This window comes from Pocillopora verrucosa, chromosome 7 (assembly GCF_036669915.1).
Source record: "Pocillopora verrucosa isolate sample1 chromosome 7, ASM3666991v2, whole genome shotgun sequence".
Classification (NCBI taxonomy): Eukaryota; Metazoa; Cnidaria; class Anthozoa; order Scleractinia; family Pocilloporidae; genus Pocillopora; species Pocillopora verrucosa.
In genome coordinates, this window is record NC_089318.1 from 12,024,033 (window position 1) to 12,049,642 (window position 25,610).

A 25,610-nucleotide genomic window follows, 5' to 3' on the forward strand; every position below is an offset into this window, starting at 1 on the left:
ATACAATCAAGCTTGAATCTCAATAGTGGTTTTCTGCTGCCTTGCTTATAGAATGTGAGCATACAAGGGCCCTTCTTCAATGAAATGGAAAGCCATTTTTTGGTCCACTTCATGCTTTTTCACAGGCAAGAGAAGGTGCCAATCATCTTGTCATTCCTGTCAACACCCTTGATGTACTAGTTATAGTTGTCTGCAAATTTGAGCTTTCTGACCACATTGCCATGTCTGTCATGCTTTTCTATGCTATGGAGACACTGAAAAACAAAAGTTAAATTGCACGTAGTATAAGGGGCTTTAAGGGAATTCCTACTTAGTTGGCATAGTGGTTGATGATCAATTATTCAAGGAAAACTTAAATGAAACTGGTTTGTGTTCTTTTTCCAAAATGTTCTTCAATCCATTGGTAATTGTTGTAATCAACCTGATGAGATCTCAAAAACATTGATGTGGCTAAAAAAAAAAATTGGTCAGTATGGTGTGTTCACATTGCTTAGTTATTGAAGCAAATATCAAATGTGTTTTTTTCCTAGGAAGCTGGTCCAACTAGCAAGTATGTAAACAATCTGTATTGGCAGCATTGAAATACATGCCAAAAGATGAACTATTGATTTAAGATCTCATTACCTTTTTTGAACTAAAATTAAAAAAACATCAAAGAAAGGAGATGAAATTTGACTTGTACACAATTCATCTAAAACTTATATTACAAGAGGAGTTGAATTTTTTTCAAACATTTTTCTCAGCAATGTTGGCAAATTAGGATAATGAAAATCAATGTAGGCATAGTGCCTTCTTCCTAACAGGGTGTTAACCATTCACTCTTTAAAGTACTATTGACTTATCCTGCAAACTTCTATCTTAGACATTCATGTCATCAAAAAATAAATGAAAGGTTAATCGTTATAATGCTTTAAAAAAGAAAACCTATGAATTTCAATATAGGCATTAAACAAATACCTTAGGAAAAATCACTCAAAATAGAAAATGAAAATATTAAACAATTGAAATGTTAGTTAAAAACATATACATAAATTGAATCTTCAAAACCTGCAGGAAAAAGGGATGTTTTAAAATATTTTTTATAAATATTGTTGTTTTCCCTAAAGTTTTAAAATAGCAATTGGACTCTATTGCAAACTGCTGAGTATACTTACAATTGTACTCTCTTTTGTCGCTGTCACTGTACCGTCACCATTATGATCATGTGAATATTTCCAAGATTCCTACAAGATATCAAAAAATTACTCCTCTGAGTTTTGATCACCTAAGTCTGCAAGTTTGTTTTCCAAACGAAAAGGTTGACAAAACGCTTGCATTTAAGAGTGTACTGTAATGCAACCCTCAACTGGGGATAATTTACCTGTTTAATTTAGTGAATGTTGAGTAAAAATGTGTTAACATTATCCATGTACTATGTCATAATTCTTGTTCTGTTTCACAATAATCTTGGAGCTACAATCTGTCACATGGTAGTCAAAACCTGAAAATGAAACATGAAATTACATTTACATGTGATATACTCGTGTAAGAACACTATGAACCCAAAATAGACCTCACTCAGTGGTATTGCTAGACTTGATTTCAAGTTAGGACAATTGACCTCAGAAGTTGTGAAATGTAAATGGAGAAACCGTTGTAAAGTCAATAAGTTCCTGGTTCTGTCCCATGAAGAAGCCAGGCCATGTGTAGGTGGTGGCTCATTGGAGGTTAATCTCCAGGATTTTATGAGATTTCCCTGCAAGCTCTTTGGGTCTCAGTAATACTTTAAGAGTAAATGTATCTTATCCAAAATCACAACTGGATGAGATATAGCTAGGTCTTGAACCTGACTGCAACTCAATCTTTAGTTCCACATGCTTATGATTAACCCAACACATGTTTATCGTTACCTGTACTGACTGCCTATGCAAAACAACTCCACCCAGTTACTTCTTGTGCAGTGATGTACATAAATGGCCACATAAGGGGCATGTCACTTGCTGCAGTCAGCCTTCTTAACTGCTAGAGATCATAGGCAGTTTTACCCTTGGGTTTGTGTATTGAAGAATCAGTTAAGTAAATGTGTTCTTTGCATGACCAGATTAAGATGAATCATTTCAAATCTTTACTTTCTTGCCTCTGCACTAACCAGGTCATTCTCCTTCGTCCCCACTGTCCCAGCTGGAAAACAGTAAACATGTCTTTTTACACTTGAACTCCATATTTGATATTTCATTTAAGATATTCATGGCCAAAACCCTTCTAAACACGATTTTAATTAGGCTTGAAAGGCCAATATGTGACCTTAAAAATCTATGTATGTTGGATTACTCATTATCTTGTACTGCAGAGGCAGCCACTCCTTACGCGCAGCGATTAAGCATCTGTCTTGGTTTAACAACTAGCTACTGCACTTGTTACGATCGCCACTTCGGTTGAAGGATTCACTTTGACTTGCAGCCCCTGTTTGGTTCAAACTGAAGTTGATTTCTAGAATGGACCTTAAGAACTGACAATGAGTGTCTATGATGGTGGTTGTGAACTGGGAGGAATGGGGAGAGGTTGCCGTTGTAAGGCACATGAAATAACCTTAAAAACACTTGTGGAAGACATGGATGGCTTCATAGCGGGCATTTGCTTCTTTAGTGAAAATATGGATTACAGAGATATGTAACCTTTTCCTTGAAAGATTTGATGACCATGATATTTTTCAGGACAAATTTCTTCTCTACGATGCAAACATAAATTTATAGCATTTAATTATTTGAAAATCTCGATGTGTGATTAGCTATGACATCTTTTCATCTTCATGTTTTCAGGAAGGTGTGGTGCTGTGAATGTTGCTTGTTGATTCTAGGCATTTTCTCTCTACGATGATGTCAAGTATTGGCTTGAGATGACCATTGCCTGTCTTCTCAAATATGGGCCTTGCCACCTATGCTTTTGTATTTTTTGGAAGCACTACCTTGTATTGCAATTCCCGTTGGTTGGCACCCCTGAATACAGTGGCCTATTGCCTGCCAATGTTGGCATTATGGTCTAGGGCTGCCAACCGAGTTCAAGTAACCATGCCATTATAGGAGAAGTGCTGCCGCTTGGGTGCATATTTAGTCTGCACACTATGATATACCTCAAAACTGCCAGTATGACAACATAATGTTAGTTGTTGAATGTCGTTCAACATATTTTTATCAAATACAACCTCCCCCAATGCATTATAAGCAGAGGAGCTTTTGAGCAGAGGAGCTTTTTAAGTTAGTGCTTTAGGAATGCTCTTGGAAAGGTGCCACATGTCAAATTGATGATCAACTTCTGGGAAATTTCTTTTCATGTCAGCCCTTATACATGACACATGACAACATTGCAACAACTATAATTCCCCCCCCTACGCAAATGTCCAATACACCCAACCTGAGTCGGGTTGTCTTCACCAGCAGGCAGATTGAGTCCAGTTGTGACCAGAACCAGAAATGGGGCCAAGGGACTTGATCAGTGGTACTAGAAGTAAGAGGTTGACAGGAGCAAAGGGGGGGGGGGGGTTTGAAGAAGTTGGCCAAAAGACTTCATTGGATCTGATGGAGGCAGTTCATCCTGGCAAGAGTTGATTGGACTGTCTGCAGATCAGTTCGCGAGAGACAGAGAAAATATCTCTCAGCCATGAGGAAAAACAAGTGGGCTACAGATGAAATATATGTCATTCCTAAAGCCATGAGGCGAAACAAGTGTGCTACTCTTGTAACATTCGTTGTTCTTTAAGCCACGAGGCAAGACAAGCATGCAACGCATGAAATGTACATTCTTAAAGGCATGAGGCAAAACAAGCACGCTTCATGTGTAACATTTGTTGTTCTTTGAGCCATGAGGCAAGACAAACACTACATTTGTCATTTTTTAAGCCATGAGGCATGACAAATACTTCAATGAAACGTACATCGTTCTTTGAGCCATGAGGTGAAACAAGCGCGCCACAATGAAATATCCATTGTTCTTAAAGGCACAAGGCAAGACAAACGCGTTACATGTGTAACATTCATCACTCTTTAAGCCATGAGGCGAGACAAATGCTGCACATGAAATATACATCAAGTTCCTAAAGGGAGAAGCTGAAACAAGAAAGGCAATTGAGGCATTTCAAGAAATAAGTTACTTTCCCCAATTGGTAGGTGCTATCGACAGATCCCATGTACTGATAATTGCACCTAAAAATGACCCTAATGACTATTACAATAGAAAGCAATTCTATAGTGTCGTTCTACAAGGCGTAGCTGATGCACGAGGACATTTCATACATATGAGTTGTGGTTGTGCAAGGAGTATCCATGATGAAAGAGTATTACGCATAAGTGCATTGGTCAAGAAAGTGGAACATGGTAACATCTTATTATTTCCCATCATTCTTACTTGGGCTGGTGACGAAAGAAGGCCCCTTCTGGTAGCTGATCCTGCTTACAAGCAGGGTTGTCAATAAGAATTCAAGTAGGCGGAGATATTAGGAAAGTAGATGGCTCTGAGGGCCGAAGGCCCCCACAGAGGGGAGGGGTCTGGGGGCCGCTGAGGCCCCCAGTGAGTTACAGAGGCAGAGCCCCTTTGGGGGTCCAAGGGGGCGAAGCCCCCAGAAGCAAAATGAATTTGACGTTTTGACACTGCCAAAAATTGCCTTTCCTCACAGAAATTCGAACAAGCTTCACTTCCTGAAAAGAACAGTACTCTTGATGACTATTCATTTGTTTTATTAATTTATTCTCAAGTAGCTTTGACTTTTATTAACCTTTAGTTTCAGTATAAACGTTTATGTTTCAAGTAATCTGATTTCCTATAATCTGTCATCGATTATCACAAAGTAACAATTCAGACTTCACTTACTTGCAGTTACAAAAATATTGTTATTATTTTCCTATATAATCAATGAATTTTTTAATTTTTACTAACATTAAGAAGCTGACAATAATATTGAAGCTTTTTGTATAAACGTTCAGTCATTTCTACTTTGCTTTTAAAAAAAATAATTAAGTCATGAAAAAAGTAAAGAAATTCAAGATCATTTGGATGTTGTCAAAACTCATCTTCACTTTCAAAGTCACTTTCAATTGCAGAGTCATAATCTAAATCAGGCTCCGGAAGTTCAATTGCAGTGGCAACAGTTGCCGCTTCTTCTTCTGCAGCTGCAGCTTCAATTTCGTGAAGGCTTTCTTCAGGTTCTTTGAGAATGGCAACTTCAGCTCCTTTCAAATCGTCACTTTCTTACTTACTTGAACCTGGGATGACTCTAAATTGACTTCAGGCTTGGATGAAGCAGCTGCTCTTTTTAACTTTCTTCTTGGCTTTTGCTTCAGCAAGTGATCTATGGCAGCCTTCACAACATCACCACATTTGCTGCTCTCTGGAGCATTGATGGAGACATGCATGAGGGCATTCAACATCTGATTACTAAGATGGTTGTGGAATTTTGTTTTGGTAATGTTAATCACGCTTCCTCCTCTTCCACGCCAGGCATTGCTGCATGGTAATGAAAGCCCAACTTCAGCCACGAACAAGATCTCTTAATCATGGAGGGGTGAAAAATACCCTTGTTCTTTAACAGAAATGACAAGAAGAAGGTGGTGCTTTGGGTTCCAGATGGTGCTTGAAAGGGTTTTCCAGATAGAAAAAACTTGACCCGTGACCACTGGCAAAGCAACTTCCTCTTCTTGTCTTCATCCCCTGGAAAGAAATGGTTGGCAAGAATTGTAACTTCACTCTCCCCATATTCCCGGAAGCTGTCATCGTCACTGTTTGGCAGTAAAAGGGGATCAAAGATGGCAAAGGCTTCGATCACATCAGGAGAACTTCCAAGGCGATCTTTGATGTTACTTGTCAAGGCATCGACATATTTGCCAGTATCGTTGCGGAGCTTCAGATCATCGGAGATGTTTGTGAAGGAGTCAATGTCTGCCTGTAGTTTGTCTAAAGGTTGGTTGGTTGTCTTTTAATTTGTCAAAGTTGAGATGGCTCGATTAACAGCTGGCCTTATCATTGAAAAATGAAAATTGCCAGCTTGAAACTGCCTTGAAAGACATGAAAGAACAGGCAGAATGGCATTAAGAATATAAAGGGCACCAAGAAATTTTACTGACTTGAGTTTGCTTATTAAGCCGATGGCTGTAGCATCATTTATCTCTTGCAAAGACAAGAGAATAGCTTCATAGCTCTGCAAGGCTGCAGTGACAGAGGCATCAAAACTGAGCCATCTTGTCTGGCATGCTTTCTTAAGCCTTTTTGCTAGGAGCTTCTTTGTTTTGCCAGCATGACTGAGACTGATTTTCTTCAGCTGAATTTGGCACTTAAGAAAACATGCGGCTTTTTTAGGGGAATTGTGAAAATAGTACCATAGTTGCCGTAGAACATCTTCCACTTCTTTGATAAACTTCAGTTCCTCACAGCTGTCTGTGCAAGCCAGTGCAAGGCGGTGGCAGACACAATGCAAGTTTAGAAGCTTATCATTACTTTGCCTTAGCTTTGCTGCAACCCCATTGGTCTTTCCAACCATCACATTTGCCCCATCTGTGGACAGGCCCATCAGTTTGCAGATATCCAATCCAGAGGCAGACAATTCCTTTTTTACCAGCTCTGTAATGGCTTCTGAGTTGCAACTAGCAAAGTTCTCTAAAACATTCTGAGAAGAGAGAAACACTGTTGCGACAGAGGAGCTTTCTTCATCCCAAAACTGCAAGAAAGAGATCAGCTGTGATGCCACTGATATGTCGGTAACCTCATCTATCAGTATGCCAAAGCTTTTTGCTTTCCTGGCCTTTTCCAAAAGGTTTCGCTTCACAGTTTCGCCAAGAGCTAAATAGATTTCTCTGACAGAACCTTGTGAACGGTGGGAGAAGTGCTTTAGCGGGGACAGTCCTAAAACATTCTCCATAAAACTAAGAAGGGGGATCAGCTTGCGATTAGCAATGAATTCTTTCATGAGAAAGAAAGCAGTGGCAAACACATTTTGAAGAACCATTGTTTGAACTTCATTTCGTTCAACATAGTTGTGATGGAAAACTGACATCCGTTGAAGCAGGTCTGCCTCAACTGCCGAGGAATGGACACTTGAAGCCATATGTGTCCTCAACGAATCCTCCTTTAGACGTCTTGAAGGACTTTCTGAGAACGTCTGGGACCTTTTCTGGGCGTTGTTCACATTGTGCTTCTTACAGAAAACAAAAAAAAATCCACGGCCCTCCACATAACACACAGACCAGTAGCATGGGTTTAACATCCATTCATGTTTAAACTTGTCAGGTTTTTTCTTCTCCGTTTTCTTGGCGTCTTCTGCAAACTGAAGTCGTCCCCGCTCTTCCTTGCTTAGACTGGAGCATCCTGAGAGCCTACAGGCAAATAGATTGTGGACTTTTTCTTCAGGCCACATTTCCTTAATAGCTGTGGTTACTTGATCGGAAGTCCCAATCGCAGGGTCTGAAATTTCAGCAAAAGTAATTAGTGAATCGTTTTGTAAAAAATATTTTCATTGTGCTAACCTGACGATTTGCTGGGCTGTTCCTCAATGTGTGCACTGCCTTGGGTTGCCACATTAACTTCAGATCGACAAGGTTCTAGAAATAAAGAAAAAAACAAATAAAATAAAATAAACATCAGCAATGTGTCAAGTGTGCTTTGCCGCTATTTTGACAAACACACTATACCTGTCTGCTGTTGAAATTGAGGTTTAGGAATTTGAACCTCACCAGAGCCAACATCGCTTGGGTTTTGAGACTCTTGAGCTCCTTCTGCCGACATAAAAAATAAACATTTGTGTCATGTGAAAACACGTCAAAAGCTGACTGCACTTTTAGAACGAAACGAAAAAGAACGAAAAGTTAAATGAAATTCACCGAACTTACCTTCATTTCTTGTTCCTTTGCTAAAAAATTCTCTAAAGAAGACTGTCGTTTAGCCATTTCTTTCAGATTTTATACGAAAGTAGAGTTTTGAAAACCGCGTGTCGTTAACTATTGTGCAAGTGTCAACCAAGACGGAAATATTTGTTTACTTTAGGTTGCGACATCGGAAAGTGTGAAAGGGCAACTTAAAAGTATCGCATGCATTTTCCGTCAATGAAAGCTTTACAATTTGTAAAAAATTGTTTTCTTTTAACTGTTTGTAGCACGGCTGGTTTCTTTTATTGGTCCCTAGACCTACTCATCGCCGGCAATTATGTTTCACACTGAGTATTTCGATTGTATTTTTCTCACAAGAAAGGATTACGTGACGCGACGCGACGCGACGCGATCAAAACTGATAAACACACACGCACAAAAAAAAAAAAAATGTAATACTCAACTTTTTATGTCGATGAAATAAACTAAGGTCGACAGACAATTTTTTATATTTTTATTTGTGTTTATTTTTTTGTAAATGAATGGACATCACCTTGAACTAGTGAAGATTAAAACTTTACGGGTAATTACAGTCAATTGCCGTCTTTCAAAACTTAATTTAGGGCCTGTTCACATGAGAGTGGGGTACCCCGGGTGCCTGGGGTACCTCAGGTAGCCGGGTCGATAAAATGTTTGTTTCATATGCGTTTGATGACCCCGGGGACCTGGGGTAGGGTGCGTTTGAAGTCATTGCGTGGTTACCTAGCACGCAACACACGCATACACACTCAAAACAAAGATGGCGGACAGAAGACAAATTTTGGCGGCAAATGCTATTTTCCTTTCTCTGTCGTCCTTGGCAGCAGCTTTCCAGCTTTGTGGCTTGATGTTGATCTATTTGATTATCGAACAGCGTAGAATGAGGAGAATCGGCATAGAAGTCGCAAATCAGCACGAAATCGCTGTAGCTCGCCTTAGGAACATGAAAAGAAGGCATGTTTATCGAGGGAGAGTATGGCGAATACCAGGCCGCACAGAACAGTGGTGGTTGAATCTTTACAACGGGGATCTACCAGAGTTGGAATGGAAAAAGAATTTGCGTATGAATCGCAAGGTCTTCATGATATTGGCGAATGAGCTTCACCCCCATATTGAACCCAGAAGGAGTCCACAAGGACATGATGTATTGACAGTCGAAAAGCAACTTGCGCTTACGCTCTACTTTCTTAAAGATCAAGGCTCACTTTCGATGACGGCCAACACATTTGGAGTGGCAGTTAACACTGTTTCCGCCGTAGTGCGTAAAGTATGTGCTACTATAACTAGGGTAATGGGCCAACATTATATAAAACTGCCTCAAAATGATAGGGAAATGGTCGAACTAATTACCGGAATGGAAAACAAATATGGATTCCCCCAAGGATTTGGATGCATTGATGGTACACATGTGGCAATTAAACAGCCTACTGAAAATCCACATGATTATTTCAGCTACAAAGAAAAGTATACAGTCAATTTACAAGCTGTCTGTGATTGGCGAGGCAGGTTCATAAATGTTGAGGTCAAATGGCCAGGCAGTGCCCATGATGCGAGAGCTTTTGGTAACTCTAGAATTAACAAACTTCTCAAGGAGGAAAAACTACCAATGATGTACAAAGAACTTCTACCTGGATATGACAAATTGCCAGCAACACTTATTGGAGACCCGGCTTACCCTCTGTTACCATATTGCATGAAAGAATTTGCAAATCCCAGGAGTAATGAAGAAGTAATATTTAACAATATGTTGAGAAGCACTAGGAATCCTATAGAGTGTGCATTTGGGAGACTTAAGGCTCGGTGGCAAATTCTAAACAAGCGTATTGATATGGGTCTGGTTTTTGTGCCAGAGATTATTTATGCATGCTTTGTTCTCCACAACTTTTGTGAGAAGCATGGCATTGCTATCGAAGATGATGCTGTAGCTAGGCAGCTTGCATTTGAGCGGCTACAGCCAGACAATGCATCAGACTGCCTTTATTCCTTTAACACAGTGGAAGGAACTTATTCTAGGAATATAATAACTCGTTTTTATAAGGAACATATTACCACATTGACATATTTCCTTTTTTGCTCTAGTAGGACCAGGGTTAAGGATCTAGAAGGAGTGCATTGGGCTGTTCTTTTTTTTATCTGGAAACCTTTATTGAGGACTACACTAACCAAAAACTTTTGTATCCCAAAACATTTCTTTCTGGATATGGCTATTGTCCACACTAACAGGGTTGATTTGCAAGGGTATCCAGTAACTTTTGAAATCAGGGTTAGTGTGGATACGGAAACTTTTGTATCAGAAAAGGAAAGTTTTCGGATACTGAAGTTTCCGGGTTAGTGTGGACAGGGCCTTAAATGTGGAAAATCCAGCTGGGTGCCATACCCTAAATCTAAGATCATGTTACACACCCCAAGGAAATCCATTTCTCAAAATTGGTATTATCCCCTGGGCATCCAGGGCCAAAGTTGCGATACTCTGAGGATATCCAAGCTCAATAGGGGGTTACAGATAACAAATTAAATAGCCATTGTAGAGGTGATTGAGACAACCCGAGAAGATGAACCTTGTATCTCAGAGCAATTTATTATTTCAACATCAATGAAAAAGCAGGACATAATATTGCTGCACAATTCAATCTCTACCCTGGAGTGCTGTAGTCATGGTATGGTTCACATGTGAACATAATTTATCAATATCTTTTCCCTATCAGGTTTACATTCTCAAACAATCCTGCTATTTTATTGATATCTTAGCAGGGCTCAAAATTAAGAAAACAAAAAAAGGCATATTTTCACAACCAATCCTGAAATTTAAGGCTTTAACACTTTTCACCTTATTATCAAGCATAATTTTAAGCCTTAATGATTTTATTGTTATAGTATAGGAACTTGTAGCAGGTGGAATTTCAAGTTCTGCTAGGAAGAAATGAATATGATCCCCTGGAAATATATTGTCAATGATTTTGTACTATTTCAAGTGTTGTTTATTGTTGTATTTGCATAATTAACATAAATTGCTAGACAAATTGTATGATTCAAGTTCTCACTTTCAAGATTTACTGTCACCAATGAATTATTTGGTTTCTCTCTTTTACTACAAATAATTAGCAATGTCTTGTGATAATTTTTCTATTGGTATCATCGACTCTGAACATGCAAAAATATAATTTTTTACATAAGTTTTGATTTGGCTTTATAAAACAATATGATTTGTTTTTTTGTATTTTGTAAATTTATATCTCTATCTGTATAAACTTCTGAAATAATTGTTTTGTAGATTAAAATTGTTTAGAATAGATCTAGGTAGATAAATATGATGTCCATATAATTAACAAATACTTTTTATCATTTAAATTTTGTTCATATCATATATTATAATAAGCAATACATCTTAATATGTTTGAATTAATATACCTTGATTCATAACAAAACATAACAATGTACTGTACACTTCCTTGATGACAAAATTATTCTAAATCTAGCAATCTGTGTTCAATAAAGGATATATTTAAATATCAGTCTTAGTTTGGACTATTGAACTATTTATGTTAGTAAAGGTATTAATCCACAGGCAAATTTTATATGCAAATAAGGTTACCTTTCTTATCCTGGGGTCAAAGTGTGTAGATCAGATACCATGCTAACATAATTTAGAATTTAGATAATCTCTCTGAGCCTGAGAGAGTGCCTTTTCCATGTGTTTCCTTTTGTTGTCCACCAGTTTGGGAATTGTTTTGACTGCAATATTGGACCTGGATGGTTGTGGGTCATCTAATGGGCTGTCTGGAGGTAGTGGCGAATCAGACTGTGCAGAAATGCCTAAGAAAAGATTAAATCAATGTGATGTGAAAGTGCTGTCGACCAATAAGGCAATCAAGTGGGTCCACAGTACATGGCCACTAGGACATGTGTAAAAAAAAGAAATACAATGCAAAATCTGAGGCTACATGTATTTCTTTAATGCCACAGCAGGTTAGTTGATTTAAATCTGTTGGGGAGTAGGGTGGAGTTGTTGGCAAGTAAGGTTTAACAAGGGCTCTTCCCCACTGTGAGAACCTGTGAAACTCCCGAATGACATACATGATGGTCGGTTGCTATGTAAATTCCTCCCATTGCTATCTTAGAGGTCACGTGATGACGCGTTCACGGCTTGAGCTGATTTAAGGCGTCAAGCTAAAGGGCTTTTTTCAGTCGTTTATTTTACATTGGATAAAGCTTACCAACCTTCTTTTTTTCATATTGAATGACTATGGCCTTTCACTTATGGCAGAAGAAAGAAAAAATCAGGTTTTTCGAATGACTTCTCCATGAAACGGCTCGTCTAAGATAGGTACGCTACCGGCTAGCAACGGGTTTACAGAAGCCAATACGTCAACACAACCGCTGTGATTTCTGTATTTCTAGAGTCCTGGTACTGAGAGAACAATTTTTTACTTAGGGGGCTCCACTGTTAAGACAAACGCAGAACAAAAACGAAGAAAATACACCCAAAATACCTGTCCTCTTCCTTGAAAAGTATAATTTTGACCGTTTAGTTACCGAGCGTGCCATAAATCGAAAGTTGAAAGTGGACTTTGGTGTAAATGGCGTCGTTTTCGCCAATTTCTTTGGAGGAATCCAGGTAAGGAAATGTCCTGTAAACTCGATTTTCTCCGTTGATCAGTTTAGGCCGCCATCTTGAATTTCCTCAGGCTCAATGTCGAGTGTTTTATTTCATCTGTAGCCCTGAAGGAGACCGTAAATGTTGCGGAAAATGCAGCAAAGGGAAAGGCCATGTGGGCAAATGTGATTCGAAATGACAAGTAAATCGTTTCTGGGAAACATCGCCCATTTTTAACATTCATAAGGAGCGCCAAACGCTCCAAGACAACTTTCGCCATCTTCAACTCCAAGAAGATGCTTTATCCAAGAAGGAGCAAGATATCTTGGCTTTACAAAGGGAGACAGATTCTCTAGTGGAGGAATCAGGTTAGTTTCCTACTTGTAAGTGGGTTAGTTGCGGCAAGATAAACAGAATTGATTATTATTTATTCATTTATTTGCCGTTTTGGAATTGTCATTATTTTGATGATGATTCCCTATCCTTGTTTATAGAAAGAGCACTGCAAAAATCAAAAGGAGAGAAAGAGACACTAGACAAAGAAATAAGTGAAGCAGAGGAGACACTGAGAGAACTAAAGGAGGCATATGAGAAAGTGAAAAAGCTGTTGGGGCAAGAGGAATATTCCCGAAGACGAAGGAATGCTGCTAGCACATCATATGAAATGATTAATGATTATAAGTCGAGCACTAGATATAGGAGAAGGGAAGAAACTAAAAACATTTTAGAATTTATTCATGGGGGTTTTGAAGCTTCATTGTATGGGGCATGGGATTTTTTGGCTGCCAATGCAAGTAATGAAACCATGACCAAATTAATGAGTAGTTATAAGAGGGGCCGATTTCTTCAGGGTATTTTTGAGAGAGCCATTAATGATTTTCAGAAGTCAGAAGAAGTACTGAAACAGTCTGTGGCACTTAAATATCAGAGTTATTTGTCTAGAAGAAAGTATAATCTTGTCTGTAAAACACAAAGTTCATTTTTTAATGCTGAAAAAGAAGTCTGGCTGCCACGTAACATTAAATGTCTTGGAGTTGACTTAAGGTTACCCAAGCTCAGCTTCTCAGATGACAATGTTGACAAGTTTGTGAAAAGTTTAGACATTGGTCATGTCACACAGATCCCAGGGGTATCAGGTGTTTCTCGCACAGTCACTGGCCTGGTGTTTATGATTATTGATTTGCACTTGAGAGTTCCCCATCTTTCTCGTAAACTTGTCTGGTTCAATGAAAATGAAAATCATTTTATTTTTCAGTTCTCAGATGATGGAGCTCCAGAAACAAATGAGCTGACAATGTCAATAGGAAGTATGGTGTGCTGGAACTTTGGAGATCAGGTACGAAGTAGGGACTTCCAGTACCTCCTCCACTGTGTAAGTGTAAAAGAGAAAGATCAAATAATGCATGACCTCTGGAAGCAGCACACTGAAGAGATGAAAATGTTGGAAGGTAATGTTTTGACTGTTTGTGATAAGGAGTGCACTGTTGAATTTCAGCCAGGAGCAGACATGTCCTGGCAGAGCTGGGCTGCCAATGAACTCAACCAGGCAGCTACATATCCTTCCCCATATGCAAATGTTCATAAAGGAAACATGAACACTATGGGGGGTAGTATTGGAGTGGGTAAAGATGACACCTGGAAGCCTTACACTATGGAAATGAGAACCTCTAATACTGAGAAGGTAAACAATTTTATCGCCTCTCTTCCCTCAAACCTTTCAGAAAAAAATAAAAATTCCAGAAAGTTGCAGTTTATGGCTGAAAATGGCATCCGACAGTTAGGTCTACCAAGGATTGGGCATTTTGCAGACAAGTTAAGGCCAGAACCCATGCACTGTGAGATCAATGCCTGGCAGCATTATATTGATCTCCTATATTTAGAGGCAGTAAGAAGAGGAAAGTTTGATCCTTTTGTTTCTGCCCTGGCAGCACCTATAGGGAATAGAGATGGAGATGTTAAGGAGGGACAACCCCAAAAGACTCTTTTGAGGGTTTCTGATATAGACAGTGTTGGGGAGCGTGCCAGAAAGCAAGAAATGTTACAGAAATCAGAGGAGGACCTAAAACAATACCTGCAGAAGACAGGTTTTCCTCATGTAAGGCATGCAACAGGTGAGGGGGGGTGTGGACTGGGATACTTGGCTTCAAAAGTAAAAGAACATTTTAGTGATGAAACTAACAGGTATAACAAATTACCAGTTAGGCTTATTGGCAATCAAGCTATTGCATTGGCTCGATATTACTACTGTTTAATTGACACTTTAGAAAATGAAGATGAAACAGAGGCACAAACAATCCAACGACTGGCTCTTAGCAAGATAGGTGAGTATCTGAGGAATGCTGGGGGGCTTTTTAATAGAATAGAGACCAATTCTGCTCAGGTTGCAGAACTGAAAGAAATGTGTAATATGTATTTTAACCTGATGTCTTTGTTTTTTTCATCCAGTGTTAATGTCACAACATGGACAATTGGATATGCCATTCCCTATCATGCAAATTTCCTGTTTACAAGGTATGGGGTGGGCTATGGGATTGTCTCTTTGCAGGCTAAAGAGGCCAAACATTCTGGTGTGAAGGAAGATTTGACCTTAACTAACCGGTCAAATGTAAGTACTGCCACTGGTAAATGGTGGCAAGTAATGCGAAGTAATTATGTTCGCTCATTTTACCTCCCAGAACATCAACCAATGCCCTCTTGCTATACCTCACACTACCAATCACGTTCTCCACCACACTGTCACCAATCAAATGTTTGTAATTGTGGTAGAAATAAAGAAAACGATTTGCTCAGTTGTCAAGTTTGTTTCTCCAGTATTAACCTTGTGACTTGTGCAAGCAGCAGAGGTCTGACAGAATCAGTGTTGTGTGCACTAAAACCTGTTGTCTGTAAACAGTGCAATACTTGCTTTGCTGACAACCTGTCATTATTGTCTCATTTAAAGTTCTGCAATGCCACTGAGGTAAGAAAGGTAGCTATACAGCCAACTTTGATGACAGTACCTAGTTTAAAGGAAGCTTTACGAAGTAGAGGATTAAGCACTGCAGGTACTAAGGAAATTCTAATTAAGCGCCTTGAAGGTGCATTGGCTGGGAAGGGGTAGTTGAATTATTTTTTTAATCAACAGTTTAAATCTCTCAAAATATTTGATTTTCAAGTTATTTTTCTTGGCCAAGTTGGTGCACAATAAGGCATACTTGTTATGAGAATGATAACTAGGCTCTCAACAAATTCTGTGTACCAGTAATGTGAGTAATATACCTACTTCATAAGAAAAATATATTTAAATTGGTGCAAAGTTTTTTAAATTAGCTATGTTTGTCAGAGAGGTTAAACCTGTCCAAATGCAAAAGTACTGTTGTCACTGATATCACTTGGTATGCACTGATATATTACATTTAAAATTTTATAAACCCATTATTTTTTTTACTAACTTGCATTTTAGAGGCAGGGTTTCTGCTCTAATGAATTTATGGAATTTTGTACTTAAAGGTTTGGCCACTTAAGCCTTTACATGCTAACAACAGCATGAATATTCTCTATACTGTTCTCAATATATTTTACAAGGTGTTGACAAGGAGAATTTGCTAAATAATCAAGAGCTTCATTAGTTAATAATTATTTCCCTCATTCTTGTGACCTTATGTTTAATTTGGGGTTAATATTGTAAGAAGAACTTAGATTCTAGACATTGTAAGGGGTCAAAGGGTCAATAACTAGTGGCCAAGCATTTTGCTTATGTGGACACAATACATTTGTTTTATTAATGGATTTGTCTCAAATAAAAGGTAAACGAATTTGCAGCTTGATAGTTTTAAGAGTAAGATGAAGTATACACAGATAAATGAAATTTGTATCTAAAAGGAGTAATTCTGTAAACTGATAGATAATTTCATAAATGAGTCAGACATCATTGTTAGTCAAATAATAAAAAAGCTTTCAGCTATTATGTTTAGGTAAAACCATAATTCTATTTATTCACTCCAATGTATTACAGTCTTCAAGATACGAAGATTAAATTTTAAAATATCTACTTGTTAATACACACACTTTATTTTTCTTTTTTTTACAAAATAATTTAGATTATGTTGACCCGCAGATAGCAAATTTGCTATTCGAGGCGGGTCAATCGTCAACAAACATTTACAATATATAAAGAAAATTAAAAACTAAATAGTTAGATATTGTTAAATTATAAAGAGAAGCATAACTGGTAAATACATCAATAGTTGTTCCATAAAGTATAGAAGCAGATAAATTAGTACTTAAAGCAATCGGATCAATTTGTTTTAATTATGCAGTCCTTAAGTTTAGAGGAGATCTTTTCAACATCAAGATAAGAATCTTCATTATCTAGTATCTGAAATAAAGACGTTTTTATTTGTTTATTAAAGGAATGTTTTGATAACGTTTTGAATTCTTTTGGTATCTTATTCCAAATTTTGACACCAACACGCGAGAAAGCCTTTTTTTGTAGGTTAAGTCTAGAGTACTTTGTACTAAAGAGCTGCGATTTGGATGATCGAGTATTGTAGGTATGAATATGAGATGTTTTAGTAAATAGTTTCAAAATATTAATGGGAGCCCTCTGGTTGTGCACATCAAACATAAGTTTACTTACGGCTTCATAATATAGGAACGTAACAGGCAAAATTTTTGCTTTGGCAAATAAAGGGATGGCATGCTCTCTTCGATCGGTGAAATAGATTAGGCGCAAAACTCGCTTTTGAAGAACTAAAATCTTGTTTAAATAAGCATTTGACGCATTGCCCCAGGCAAGGAGTCCATAAGTTATATAAGGTAGAATTAATGAATTGTAAATATTTACAAGGACAGTAGAGGGAACGAAGTACCTCAGCTTTGCAATCATCCCTATTGTTTTACTTATTTTTACGATAACAGAGTCAACATGGTTTTTCCATGACAAATTTTGATCAATTAAAACGCCTAGATATTTGATATAACTTTTTTGCTCTAAACTAACTCTTCGGTTTGTCTCACAATCTAAAATACCTATTTGTGGAGAAAAATGCATTTTTTTCTGACGAGGACGAAAAATTAAGAAATTTGATTTTTTTGTATTCAATGTCAACCTATTTGTAGTTAACCAGTCATGTACGTTATTCAAATCTACATTAACCGTTTGCTCGATCGCCTTAAGATTCTTATCAGCATAAAGTATATTAGTATCATCCGCAAAGAGATAAAATTTAAGTTTATCAGAACAAAGGTGAATGTCATTTATGTAAAGTAAAAATAGAAGAGGTCCAAGGACTGATCCCTGGGGGACACCACAGGTGCTCTCCAATCTGAATTGTTTGTGTTCTATTTTTTAAATATGATTGAAACCAGTCATTTATCAATCCACGGAAACCGTAAAAGTTCAATTTATCGAGTAATATTTCATGATTGACCATATCAAATGCCTTTTTCAGGTCAATGAAGACACAGCATGAGAAGTACCGTTTATCCATATTACGTAGTATATCTTCGACAATATCAAGTACTGCATGCTCTGTGGAATGTGACTTGCGAAAGCCATACTGTGAGGAGTACAATAGGTTGTTTTTGTCAATAAATTCCTTCATCCGGTAGTACAAAAGTTTTTCAAAAATCCTATTAAAATTAGACAAAAGAGATATTGGTCGATAGTTTGAAGGGTCGGTCTCGTCGTCACTTTTATATATTGGCGTTATTTTAGAAATCTTAAGTTTTGAAGGATAAAAATCGAAAAGCTCGTTTCCATCACGTCTCTTATTTGGGTATTTAGGTTTTTATTAAAATTATACGGAGAATAATAACGGCTGTAGATTTGTTGATTGAATAAGTTATTGTTGGTATTTAAACTGTCATCAAGATTTGAGTTTAGTCTGAAAAGATCAAGATCATGCAAACCATTTAGGTTTTCGAGTTGTCTCTTAGTCGGTAGCTGATTTTGGATCAGAGAGTTGTTAAATTGCCCGTGGTAGAGAGTTAAGTTGCCAGTGAAGTTATAATATGGAAGTTCTTTAAGAAAGAGTTTTCTATTTCGGTCCTGTTCTTTGTATCTTCTGGTTCGCTTTTGCATCTAAAGCGCGTTTGAAATCATATCATAGGTGAGATATTAAAAAAAAACAATAATATTGTCACTGCGTTACTTATCTCTATCCTTGGGTAAATGCGTTTAGGTCCTCCATATTTGCAAATTTGCGGATCAGTGAATTCTCTGATTTCCTGAGAAATACGGAACCATTTTTCGCCCAGCAGAATTTGAAGCTGTTGGCTTCTTTGAACTTCTTTGCCTCATACAGAAGGGTTTGTAGACGAGGTGTCAGATGATCATAAATATTGAGGTGACTCACATCAATCTCTGAAGAAAATCCTAGTTGCTGTGCTGTTATGTTCCTTATTGTCTTCCTAGACGCCATGATTTTTTCCTTTACCATCCTTCTAACAAATTTACAAACTACTGCGTCTGGTTGATTCGAGGGATTCCTTGATGGAACTCGGTGGGCAATGTCAATGTCATTTATCGAAACATCTTTCACTCCCATCTGATGAAATAGTTGAAGACTTGTATTAAAAACATGTTTCTGCTAGAACTTTGTTTCAGATTACATTCAAGGTTGTCATTCTTGTGATGTATGAAGTTTCGTGACAAGGTCTAACAAAACATTAGCAAGTCCTACTGTTAATTAACTGTCAAGCTAGATAGTGTTCAAATTCAATAGCTTTTGCAAATTGGAGTCCTTTGCAAATCCTTCTCGATCATAGCGCTGCACGCAAAATGTGGTTACTACCCTTTGTTGTTTTGTTGAATAAACCATTTGCAGCAGCGTAGTTGGTGTTACAACAACAATTGACTTGCCGCTGTAACTTTGAAGCACGCAACCATCCTCGGGGATTTTCTCGAAGTGCCCCTTCTTGAGAAAATTCTCTCCTTTAAATCTCGCAGGAGACCAAATTTTTTCTGCAGTGTCGAGCCTTTGGAAAGTTAGCGTTATTCTCTCACCATTCTTGGTTGTGTCCGCGCTTCCCCCGTAGCCTTGTACTAAAACCCAGATATGTTTAAAGATTTGAAATGGCATAAAGAAAGTGATGGGCGCCATAAGACCGGTCATTCTAGAGCGAGCGAGCTTCGCATTAATAGAGAGCCCGATCTCCCGATTAGGAAGCCATCCACCAAGGGACCTACAAGCTCCAACTTGTTGCCTGTGAGTTCTTCCAACACGGGATCAAGGTCTCTCATCCCGTAATTACGTTTATTTTCTGCGAAACGAACCCTCCTCAACCATTCTTTCTCCGCAGAGAACTTCATTTCTACGGAGTTGGTATTCCAAAACCGGTCTCCTCTCTCTGTTTCATCCTCCATGCCGAAGTGCCTTAAACAGAGTTTGTTTGATGTGCTCGCGCTGTTATTATTTGCCGCCATTTTTGAATAGGCCTTTACTTTTCGTGCCAACTGCCGCTGATGATTTCTGCGCCAGCGCGCATCAGAGTTGCGGGAGGAAAACCCATGGCAACCGACCATCGTGATAAAACAAACAAAGCAAAAGAAACAGAAGTATAGCTCCAACATGAAACAATGAGCAGAACGAGAAGAATACAATGGAATAAATTAACAGGTTCTTACACCGGGTTAAACCTGTTCTGAGGGTTTCCCTGGGTTTTCCTCCCTTTTCAGTTACACTGTGCTCACGACAAGCCACATGCAACTGCCAGAGGCACCTTCATTGCCATCCCAAGGGATGTACTCAGGAATAAAGTGTTGGGTAGGTTTGACAGAGTACTGTACCAAATTTTATACCCAAAATAATACCTGAGTCATAAATAATTATTTTGCTCCCAAAGTTTAGCCAAAAAAGTTCAAAAAGTACCCGAAGTTTGTTAAATTGATGTTTGTGTGTCCAAAAAGTCAAGAATATTTTCATTTTGTATGTTTATCTTAAGACAAAATTTATACCAAGAATGTAAGAAAAGGTCACACTGAAACATGAGATGACATGTAACTTACTTTCATCAGTTGAATCCAGCAGTGGCTGACTATCCAGTTCTTCCTCAGTACCTTGAGCACTATCGCCATCAACTCCGAAGGGGAGAGCAGTTGTTGCGGGCGAGCCACCCCAAATGTCAGCTAAAAGTTCAAAGTTTTCCTGGACTATTTTGCCGCTACTGCTTCTAGTCCCCTTGTTCACCGCGGTTTGAAAATCCTGCCTCACATTTCGGATCTACCCTTCAGCGGTCATAGCCTTTCTTGGTTTTCAGGACTCCTTTTAGCCACTTTCGCCTTTATAGATTTCTGCTGAAGACCATCTGAAGGTTTTCACTTTCCCTTCGAGTTCATATTCGTATTTTGCCTTGGGGCATCCAATTCCAATGAAATCAGGGCCTGATTGGGCTGAGATGCTGCAGTCTCGCTTAAACCATCAATATCCTGACTATTTTGCCCCAAATTTGAGCTGTCAAGTATAATTTGGAGGTGTTGTTTGCGGAAAAGCTCACCAGGTTGATAACAAGTGGACGCCATTTTGTTTTGCCGCTTGTTTTTGGCGGGCTAAATTGTGGAATGCCCGTATGAACCTCACCCCGGTACCCTGGGGTATACTGTTCACATGGAAAAAATCTACCCCACTCAGGCAGGCAACCTGCCCCAAGGAGACGGGTTGCCCGGCTGAGTGGGGTACCCCACCACGCATGTGAACGCAACCAGATGAACAACAAAGAATATATGGAGATGCTGGGAACCCCAGGCACCCGGGGTACCCCACTTCCATGTGAACAGGCCCTTACATTTGAGAAAATCAGATAAATTCAATTGAAAATTGACACTGCTAACTTGTACCAGAATGACAAAGTACATATAGATAGCGTAGACATATCCAAATTTTAAAACAAAAGGCGACAATGTAAATTAAACAAACCTGACCTGTTCACTCGCAAATCATGCAGCACATGAAACTAAACGAGCCAAAACTTCTGTTGTAAATCGCGCATTGCAAATACATTGAAATTATGAATGAAACAAACCAATTTTCTTTTTGTTTTTTGTTTCTTTTTTTTTTCTTTAAAGCGTTTTGATAATGACTGCTTTTTTCCCGCTTATCTCGACCAATTTGCAGCCGGCAAAAACGTTCAAGTAGCTGGCGATATCGCCGGTTGCCGGCGCTTATTGACAACCCTGTTACAAGCATACGAATTGGTGTATGAAGCTTTATCCTGAAGCAAGAGCTATCACTAAGTCAATGAAATTTCGACAAAGCACTAAGTCAGGGCAGGGTGGTTATAGAACAGGCATTTGGAATGTTGAAGGGCATTGGCTTTATCTCTCAGTCAAACTTGACAAATTGATAGACGAAATACCTTTTACAATTATCACTTGTATTTTGCACAATATCTGCATTGACATTCGCGATGTGTATGTAGACCCAGAGCATGATGAACTGGATGGGCTCCCTCTACTCCCAGGGATTGGGTAAAGGAGGCTTTTTTTCCAGTAACTTGTGCTTATTTAATGAATGCTGCTGCTGTTTTCATAATTGTTACATTTCTTGAGCAAAATATTTTTTACTTATCGTTTTAAAATCACAAAACAAAATTACTGTTGATCCAAAAGGGTAAATTACATGTAAAAATATAAATTGGCAAGAAAAAAATTAAACCAAACTTTTGTGTGTAAGTAGGACGGTTCATGTTGTAGTTATTTTTAAGGTGTAAAATGATTGGTATAATTTGTCATTATATCGTGATTTTGTGCTTAATATGCCACTGGAAACAAAACGAAAACTAAGAAAAGTTTGTGAACTTCAGATGATGAAACCCTTGTCCATTTTCCAAAGTTCTAGCAGCTCTATATGTGCTTTATTCTCTTTTAATCTCTTTATTCTCTTTTTTGCAACTTTGTTGACCATGGAAAACATCATTTGCTGGCTATTTCATTCTCTCTCTCCCTCCTTCTCAGCCAGTTGTCCAAAAAATTTGTGATCATGTTTCTGACTTTCATTCAGGAAAACAAAATACTCAGTGTTGCTGGGGCTTTGACTGTTAGACTCCCTTTTTTCTTGGGCTTTTAACAGCTGGTTGTTTGGTAGCGGGCTCCTTTTCTTTGGTCTTTCTTGCACATTTATGCTTGAAGAATAGCAACTCAGAAAATGCAATATCGTTATTCCTGGCCATACTAGATGCTGTAGATTTTGGGCACTGTTGTTTTGAAGAATTCTTCTGTGGAGACAGTTTGCACCTAAATGTGATTGACCTTCTGCGGAATGACAGACTTTCTACTAGAACATGACAGGGAGATATTCATTGACAGGCTCCTGTCTTCAAACCCACAGTCAATAATGGATTTCGGCGTGATTTTGGGATGGCAACCCAGAATTTTTTTTAATTCTTTGTAATATGTGAAGGTTTTGTGATCATTACCACTTTTATTATTTTGATCTTTAATGTGCTTGTACTTGTCTTCTAAATTCTGTATCTTTGCCTTGCATTGGTTTCCTGTGTGAATGGACCCAATGCCCTGTTCCCTTAGCAGCTTATTTAGCTCACAGACAATTGATTTCCAAATGGAGGAATTGTGCCGCTTACTTATGGGGTGATGGTCTCTCCATACACATTTTAACAAGGAAAAATATCGCTGAAAAGTATCGCTGACAAAAGGTTGTACACAGGTGGAATAATGAAAGCAGACCTAAAGCAAATGATTTGTTATGTTGGCTGGTTGCTTTACATTTCCAATGTTTCATTAAAAATGAGATACTAACCTGGCATGGCTTAAATGCAGATCCTGTGTAGAGGAAGTGCCACTTTTTGGATAATTAAACAGATTCATTTTGTCTTTGCTTCCCTTTTTGTCCTTTTGCTTTGGCTAGAAGCATTTATTTCTCATTTGGCAGGCTTGTCAAATCAATTATGGAAGTTGCTTCTCATTGGCAGAACTCCATTGCCGACTTGCTTAACCTATCTGGTTTGGTGGCTTAAATTAAATGGGAATTTAATTTAATTAAGCCAAAACGCTTAAATTAAAGTGTGTTGAAAAAGTTTCTGTTATCATGAAATGTCCATTTGTCACTTGCTAAGTGACTTGAAAGTGTTTGTGAAAACCCAATCCTTATATCTAAACAATTTAAATCAGTCCTATATGATAATATGAATTGCTGATGTGTTGAAAAGTCATCAGAATCCCAATATCATATGTTATTAAGAACAACAAAGTGTTGGCAGAGTTCTTTGAGATTTGCAAGTAGTTTTGTTATTGGCTGTCACATTCTTCACCTATTCAAACATTTATCAACTTTGGAGAATATTACTACGTTATCTTTTCCTTGTATTTGTATTATCTCTCCCTTGAAAGCTTATTTTGGTTACATTACAAAGCCATTTGTTACAAATAATAACATTTTCATCATAGGACCTTGTTGTTGTCCTTGTTCTCTTGGAAAAATTGTCGCTAACTACATTTGAATGATGCCACTTGAGTATCGGTTAAAAAGAGTAAGAACTAGGAGACCCACAGTAATCAGTTTAAGCAACATTACACTTGGGGATGTGAGCATCCTGTTGGCTGCTTTGACTTTTTGTGGTGGCTTAAATTTAACGAGAATTTAAGTTGATTAAGCTGACTCGCTTAAATTAAAGTGTCTTGAAAAAGCTGCTGTTTTCATGAAATGTCCAATTGTCACTCGCTAAGCGATCTGAAAAAGTGTTCATGAAAACACAACCATAATATTTATACAATTTAAATCAACGCCATAAGGGGAACAATATGAATTGCTGTTGTGTTGAAAAGTCATCAGATTCCTGATATCATACGGTATTAAACAAAACAAAACATTGGTAGAATTCCTTGAGGTTTGCAAGTAGTTTCTTTATTGGCTATCGCATTCTTCACCTATTCAAACATTTATCAACTTTGGAGCACATTACTACATTATCTTTTCCAAGTATTTGTACTATCTCTCCCTTGAAAGCTTATTTGGGTTACATTAAGAAGCCATTTGCTACAAATAATAATATTTTCATCATAGGACCTTGAGGTTGTCCTTGTTCTCTTGGAACAATTGTCGCTAATTACATTTGAATAATGCCAAGTTATGCAACGTTACACTTGGGGATGTAAGCATCCTGTGGGCTGTTTTGACTTTTTGTGGGGACTTAAATTTAATGAGAATTTAAGTCCATTAAACCAACTTGCTTAAATTAAAGTGAGTTGAAAAAGGTACGGTTTTTATGAAATGTCTGGTTGTCACTTGCTGAACAACCTGAAAAAGTGTTCATGAAAACACAACCATAGTGGTAAAAGGAAGGAAGTATAACGGGTAACCAATCAGAATCGAGTATTCGGGTCACGTGATTAAAATGGACCAATCAGAAAGTAGTATTTTGACATTCCATTCTGATGACGTCATAAGAAACCCAGAGAGGTTTGGTAACAAGTTTTGTGGGAAAGGTTGGGTGCAAGGTGCGCGGGTGAGCTTGGGAACGATTGCGCGTTAACTGATGAGGCTAAATCAACTGCGCAGACTCGAGGGAGGTCAAAATAAGCCTTTTATTTTACAAACAATAAAATTTTACAATGATTTACAAATAACATCATGTGAAAATATTATAAAAAATGTTGTTTTTCAGAAGAGAAGGTGGAAGAGGGTTTTCCAACGGTAGAATCATCTCTTTCTTGTAGCAGACTCTAGGGCTTTGTTTACACCATATGAGGCACCTGCTCCTGCAGCGGCCAATCCAATGGCTTTACCTCCAGGGATGAGGGCTGGAAGGAGTGCTGCTAGTGGTAGGATACCTCCTTTCTGTCTTCTTTGTCTTCTTTTCTTTGTTCTCCACCTGTTTCGTGGTGCGTTTCGTCCTTGTGCCTTCTTTTTTTAGGGAAAAATGATTGTAGGAGATCTCTGATGAGGCATTGTTAAGTGCCGTAGAAGAACAAGAAGATATGCAACCCTGTGCAAACCAACGTAAACATAAGTTTAGTGATTGCTCCATGGAAAGCGAACATTTTAGTAGATGAAGGTGAGAAGAAAGCGTTGTTTCTACCATGGATGTCTAAGGTGTTATCCAATACAATGTAATGTACTCGAACGGTTAGGATGACGACAAACTACGAATGAACCAACTCTTTCACTGTTTAATCGAATGTAAACAACTTTATTCTTTATTACACATTCTTTCGA

At 38.2% G+C, this 25,610-nt stretch overlaps 2 protein-coding genes and 1 pseudogene across 2 annotated transcripts; 2 read left to right on the forward strand and 1 right to left on the reverse strand.

Annotated features, from left to right (window-relative positions):
• Window positions 1-8,550: 8,550 nt before the first annotated feature.
• LOC136282081 (uncharacterized) lies at window positions 8,551-11,294 on the forward strand. The gene has a single exon (XM_066169306.1). It carries the CDS (start codon window positions 8,626-8,628, stop codon window positions 10,195-10,197), a length of 1,572 nt encoding a protein of 523 aa, XP_066025403.1. The 5' UTR covers window positions 8,551-8,625; the 3' UTR covers window positions 10,198-11,294.
• A 1,408-nt stretch (window positions 11,295-12,702) lies between these two features.
• On the forward strand, window positions 12,703-16,643 carry LOC131775791 (uncharacterized). The gene is made up of 3 exons (XM_066169307.1): window positions 12,703-12,827; window positions 12,954-14,780; window positions 14,905-16,643. Exons 2-3 carry the CDS (start codon window positions 13,124-13,126, stop codon window positions 15,030-15,032), a joined length of 1,785 nt encoding a protein of 594 aa, XP_066025404.1. The 5' UTR covers window positions 12,703-12,827; window positions 12,954-13,123; the 3' UTR covers window positions 15,033-16,643.
• Window positions 16,644-19,142: 2,499 nt separating this feature from the next.
• LOC131775792 (uncharacterized) lies at window positions 19,143-19,966 on the reverse strand (annotated as a pseudogene).
• Between the last annotated feature and the right edge of the window lie 5,644 nt (window positions 19,967-25,610).